Genomic DNA, 6,480 nt, shown 5'->3' with positions numbered 1-6,480 from the left:
TCAAGTCAAGTGGTTTTTATTGTCGTTTCAACCATATACAGTTAGTACAGTACACAGCAAAACGAGACAACGTTCCTCCAGGACCATGGTGCTACATAAAAACAACAAAGGACCAACACAGGACCACATGAGACAACACAACGAAATAAAATACCTATATAAAAAAACCTACATATACCTATATAAAGTGCACGTGCAAACATGTGCAAAAAGTACAGGACAGTACAACAAATTACTGACAATGAACAGGACAATAGACACAGTGCAGCGCCGACCAGTACTCAGTAGTGCAAAAAGATGACAGTTTCTAAAAATGTAAACATAACATACTATGAGATAATGTTCTATGCACATAGCAGTTATTGAGGTAGCAGACAGTTATAAAGTGACAGTAATTAAAGTGCAACTCAGGACACGTGTGTGTCAAACCAGTCTCTGAGTATTGAGGAGTCTGATGGCTTGGGGGAAGAAGCTGTTACACAAGCCCGAATGCTTCGGTACCTCTTGCCAGACAGGAGGAGGGTAAAGAGTTTGTGTGAGGGGTGTGTGGGGTCGTCCACAATGCTGGTTGCTTTGCGGATACAGCGTCTACTTGATTAAAGCATTGAAGCATATAATGTTATTTTGTTAAAGCAAAATCTTTACTCTGCATGCAATGACCCATATTCTTAAACATAATGGGCGTCTGTGTTGATTCTATGGATTTAACTACTGCAGTAGCCCTGACAACTACCAAAAGCATTACATCAACTACTGCTGCCAGAGGACCAGGAGTACAAATAGCTAATTCACAGAAAACTTTATTTGTAGAATAAACACATTCGCTCATGATTCATTAAGGATGCCAGAAAACATTGGCTATTATTATGTATGCATGCAAACAAAAGTGTCATTCAAGGTCAAAATAAAAAAACAAAAAGCTATTCAAATCATAAGAACCATTAGAATACTGGCACCTTTAATGGATGATGCTACCCATCTAAACCTCATTTGTTAAAGATGCCCATTACTTTCTAGATTTCAAATCTGAAGCTGGGTTAAAATCTGACCCAAAGGCTAAAACTGTTGCATTGCCGCAAGACATGGTTTAGTATAATGTGGATTCTGTCCAGTAATGAGGGTGAAAAGACAAAACAAATGAGTTTAGGCATGCACAGTACAAACATGTTTTCTAAAAGACAACTGAACTAAACAACTAAGCATTCTATGCCCAGCTCTTTACCGCACTATAAAAACAACAGATGTCCTTTCAATTCAAAACTGTAAAAGCTTTGAAAATGTTAATACAACTACTCAGTGCAGACATAAGGTCCACAATAGAGGGTTTTGAAACATTTCTTTGGATTTCAAATAATAACACTTAACACCATTAAAACAGCATGCCACTGTGGCTACACTAAACTTCATGATTCAGTGGTATTTATTTCAGAATTGTCTAGATCATGGAATGCTCAAAATGCAAGCTCTACAGACCAACACCCTCCCTAACGGCAATCTGGGGCACATTGCCAATGGAAACTCCCACTGTAATTGGATGGGGAGGATTGATTCAGCCCTTTAAATGTAGAGCAATGTTACAGATAAGTGTTATTGCAAAATAAAAAATAGTAGGACCACAATGAGCAATTTTATTCACAGTAAAACAGTTTATTCATTTTTAGTTACTGATTGTTAGGTTAAACAGTCACAGTTAATTTGACAGTATTTCTATTGTTATGCACTTGTATGTATTACTGAGTAATAATTGTAAAGTAACTATATGTACATACTGTGTCATTATTTTGTGGAAATGTTCGTACTTAGATATTGGTATTGTTGTTACTCAAGTAATTATTAATAGTATAGATTATTAATAGTAAAATTAAACTTTATCGGTTTAACCAATAAAATCAGCTTTTGATTTAAAAACAACAATGTGACAACATATTGCCCAAGTTGTGTTGCCATGCAAAATATTTTTGAACATTATCGTACCAGCATTAAAAAACTGCTAGTAAACAGAATCCTGCTGCTTTATTAAGTACACATACCTATTAAATGTAAATATTTGCCTACCAGTGTAATTTGTAACAAAAATACAAAATGGCACATAAGAAAATGGCTCAGAATTCTGGTGGTTATAAAATAACATTATTCTGGCTTTCTGAAAGTCCAGTGAGAGAGAGAGCAAGGAAAAGACATACTTTACAATAAAACTGATCTGCCAGTGGGCTTGATTTTATTTTATTTTTCAAATGGCATCATCTTTCATTTCTTAAATAAGCAGGGTTGGGTTTCCAGCCCAGGCCAGTAAGCTTCACTCAGTCCAAGAAAGAATGCGTCATCACTGTAATTCAGCAGACCCACAGCGGGTCTCCTGAAGTCAGCAGTCCTGCTGGAAGTGGTGAGAGCAAAGTGCATACATAGGCAGCACTTAAGCTGGACTCTGCTGGCATGTGGCAGTTCAACTGCAGTTACTACCGACTGTAATGCCGGCTGACTGTTGATTGATGGTAAGAAACTAGCTCTCGCAAGTCCAGCCGTACACCCTGCCCCAGGCATCACCTACCAGCAGTGTGCCATGTGTCCTGAAATCACAAGAGTGCGTGGACAGACATTACAATTATGCATCTACCTCTATCTATCAGATAATCACATACAATTGAGACTTTTAAATCCCATAAGAACTTTTATAATTGCTTTTGAGGCAGAGCAATAAAAAAAAAAAATAGTGTTGATGAGTCTTATAGAGTGTATGATGTGTGTTGGTATATAAGCTTCTTATTTTTTGCTTATTTATTCTTAGTTAGTTTACCTGGAAAGCACTGTGGTCAACTTCTGTTGTTTTTAAACGTGCCACAGAAATTAATTTACACTGTATTGCATCTTCATAAGAAACGTCATTTGAAATGAATAGACACTGCTAATCAGTAATCAAAATTACCAAGTTAGATACCTGACTGCAGGTTCCCACACTTAATGACCAAAATAGTTTGATGACTTTCAGTTGTTCATGATTACTGGATGAATATTTTATAAACTCATTTTAATGAGATTGCTGGCCCAGATGTCTATTTGCATGCCATGCACCATTCTTTGGAATTAATGGTTTTAAATGATAATACTTAGTGTACAAATGCATCCACAAAGACCCTCTTAGGACAGACTACTGTTTTTATGCTGGTTTACAAGCGAGTTTTACTCTATACGCCCGCGCACGCACGCACACACAAAAAGAAGAATATCTAGCTAATGAATTACTTTACATCAAAGCATGACTAGAAAAATGTTTGTTCACTATTGAAATTTCCCAACTTGAAATTTTAAGATTGTACTAATTAAACTTATTTTCCAAGCCATGAACTCACACTTAATATTTCATGAAATTTCCAGGTTTTTCATCATAACCATGGGAACCCTCAACAAAACTCTGGCTTGCTGTATACTTACTGTAATATGTTGGTGCAGGATTCATCTTAAAACTTCACTGAATCATTTGAAAACTGAGACGATCCATTAAAAACTCTTTAAAGGAATATTACAGGTACAGTAGAAGTTAAGCTCAATCGACAGCATTTTTGGCATAAAGTTGATTACCACACAATTTATTTTCGACCCGTCTCACCTTAAAAAAAAAAAAAAGAAGCAAAAATCGAGGTTACAGTGAGGTATTTATAATAGACGTGAATGAGGCCAATATTTGGAGTGTTTAAAGGCAGAAATTAACTTCAATTTATAAAGCTCTTACATTGATTCTTCTTGAGCTGTAAATATTCTTTAAAAATCACAGTTTCTACAGATTTTTGGGTTTTTAGTGTTTACAGCATTACGTCGTCATGGCAACAAAGTTGAAAATTGGATATAGGTCCTCACAGGAAAGGTTAGTTCATGTCCATATCACCCTAAAATCCTGTTAGTATGCATGTTGTTTACATCTTATGGCTAGAGTATTTTTAGGTTTACAGATTTGACACATTCACTTCCATTCTAAGTGCCTCACTGTCACCCAGATGTTTCTTTTTTTACAGTAAACAAGGGACAACTTGTATTGACAGCTTAACTTGTACTGAACTCGGAATAGTCCTGTAAGACCAGATTTTGGCCTCAATACCTTGATATGCCCAGCGCAGTAACCGCAGGGTTATTTTTGCAGCGTCGACGTGAGGTAGCCTGATTGCGATTTAACTCTCGACAGAGCACCAGGTGTCTTTCCCACTTCCTCAAGTTGCCGTCTGAGAAAAACAAAAGCAAGAGAAGAGTGAGATATGAGACAGCAAGATTATTTATGGCCAGCATGTTGCTAAATTGAGAGAAATACATCTAATATAAAGCCTTCACTGTTACACTCAGTTCCCTCAATTTAATTTATACACATTGATACTTACACACGCTGATGCTGTGCTGTAACCAAAGTGTACCAAATTAGATTGGGTTATTATTGCTTTCTAAATTGCATGCCTACATAAGCAAAATTGCTCATCAGTGTTTACGGGCTGTATGTTTAATAACTTTGCCCCATAATTCCTTGCAGCTAGCCCTAATGCGTTGCACAAAACAAAAGATCATTATAAACTTTTCTTTGGATCGCTCAAAACCAAACCACTGGCGGAGTGCCTACACCATCACACTTAAGAAAAGACATAATGTGATATACACACAGAAGTTTTGAAAGATGTCTAGTATTTGGTCTGGTGATTTCATTTCACACATTACTTGTATATTAGAAAATAACGACTCTTATGACGACAAAAAGCAAGTTATTTTCCAATATTCCAAGAGAGTTTCGCATTAGAGCCATTAAGGAAGCTCATGGTTATAACAGTCTTATGACCAGAGGCTACTGCAGACCAAGAACAAAAGCACATTCATGCTCTAGTTCAATTTTGCACTTAAGGTGAAGTGTTTTAGTGTTACCTGCTTCCTCAGGAGCTGATGACAAAACATGCCCTTGAGACACTGAGCACTCCTCAAGTCCAGGTAATTTTACTCTTGTATATTCAGTCTTCCATATCTGCAACAGAACCACACAGCTAATGAAAAAAGAGGGGGGACTGCAATTGAAGCTGTATTCATAAATCAAATCTGCCGGCCACTGATGTCGCAGGTCCAGGCTCCAATTGATGCCTAATTTAAGAAGCATTTTGATTTAATAACTGCTCTCACCTCATCTAAAGTGAGCACATGTAACTATTAATGCTTCTGTGGGACTCCAGAGCCAAGCATGAGAGCCCCCATTTCAATATTCCAGTTACCATATTTTAATATTTTGCAGCTATATTACCTGACTACTAAGCAGAAACACTACAGGAAAGATGTATTGCTTAAACACAAAGGTGTAGTCTTTGGAGAAGACTTCTCATTTAAATAGTCTCATTATAAAATTCACTACATAAACGCAATGGCGATCTTTCACTCAGAGCCTTCAGAGGAGCACCGAAAAGGCCTATTCTGAGGATCTGCTTGTACCCTGACGATGCCATCGGCGCAGCCGGTGATGATCACATTGTGGGGATCCCATTCGGATTTCTGTGTGAAACAGCAGCACAAAATGTTTCCTTCAGGCCCACAGGAGGTGTTGATGGAGGTCAGCAGTTGCCCTTTCATGGTCCACAGGTACAAATAGGTCCCTGCACATGATACAATCTCACCCTAAGATGGACAAAAGGGCAGTTAATGTTTCACACACCAGGTAAATATCTATTTACAAAGGCCCAAAAAAGTATTTGCATACCTTAGCCAAACTTAAATTCTATGAACTGTGTTGTATGAGATAACAAAATATCAAACCATGTGACATCTGCAAACAAATAATTCTAAACAAATTAATAAATGTGACTTTTCGAATTACTATTAACCAAAAACTCCCAAGGTGATTTTTAGTGGATGTATCTTATGCAGAGCACAAACAAAGATTTTAAAAGGAATATCTCAGCTCTGTAAGTTCTCACAGGTAAGTTCTCACAGGGTACCAAAACTATGAATTTTCAAAAAGCACATAAAGGCAGCAAAAAATTAATTAGGGTTTGAAATGAACAACCGCCAACCCACCAAAAGAGGGTTAAAATCAGCTTTGGCTGGTAACTGTCACTCTTACTAGCCAATTTGGCAGGTGACGTTTTTTCAGGTTTTTCCTGCATTGAAAATTCTGTGAATGTCGGGTGACTCGGAGATGCTGCTGAAGGACATTTAATGGTATTCATACCTCTCAAAACTTACATGTGCATCTGTGCGGGGCAAATGAAACGTGCTTCCACATGAACTACCACAGCGCACACCAGCATGCTCCAGAGATAAGATCGCCAGAGCAGAGCGATACTTGCATGATTTAGTTGTGCTTCACACGATATTTAGCCAGCCGGTGGAAAACACAAAACTTATGCGATCCATTTGAATTCTACAGAGAACATTCTAGTATAAAGTGCTATATGGAAGAAGTCAAACCTCTCAAGCTGCTAGACCCTGACATTAAACAGCACTGAGGAGGTAAGGAAGAGACAAATA

At 37.5% G+C, this 6,480-nt stretch overlaps 1 protein-coding gene across 3 annotated transcripts in view; it reads right to left on the bottom strand.

The window, feature by feature from the left end:
* LOC127618012 (WD repeat- and FYVE domain-containing protein 4-like) overlaps nt 1-6,480 on the bottom strand; it is a 61,618-nt gene continuing 55,138 nt past the window's right edge. For all 3 annotated transcript variants that reach the window (XM_052090221.1, XM_052090222.1, XM_052090223.1), the window contains exons 59-62: nt 5,446-5,628; nt 4,894-4,990; nt 4,091-4,211; nt 1-2,567 (exon numbers count right to left, since the gene is read on the bottom strand). In XM_052090221.1, the coding sequence (XP_051946181.1) occupies nt 2,501-2,567; nt 4,091-4,211; nt 4,894-4,990; nt 5,446-5,628 (468 nt within the window). In that variant the 3' untranslated portion in view covers nt 1-2,500. The remainder of the gene's footprint in view (nt 2,568-4,090; nt 4,212-4,893; nt 4,991-5,445; nt 5,629-6,480) is intronic.

Source organism: Xyrauchen texanus, chromosome 24, assembly GCF_025860055.1.
Source record: "Xyrauchen texanus isolate HMW12.3.18 chromosome 24, RBS_HiC_50CHRs, whole genome shotgun sequence".
Taxonomy (NCBI): Eukaryota; Metazoa; Chordata; class Actinopteri; order Cypriniformes; family Catostomidae; genus Xyrauchen; species Xyrauchen texanus.
The sequence above is the reverse complement of the archived record's forward strand: the minus strand, read 5'-3'. Positions and strand labels throughout refer to the sequence as shown.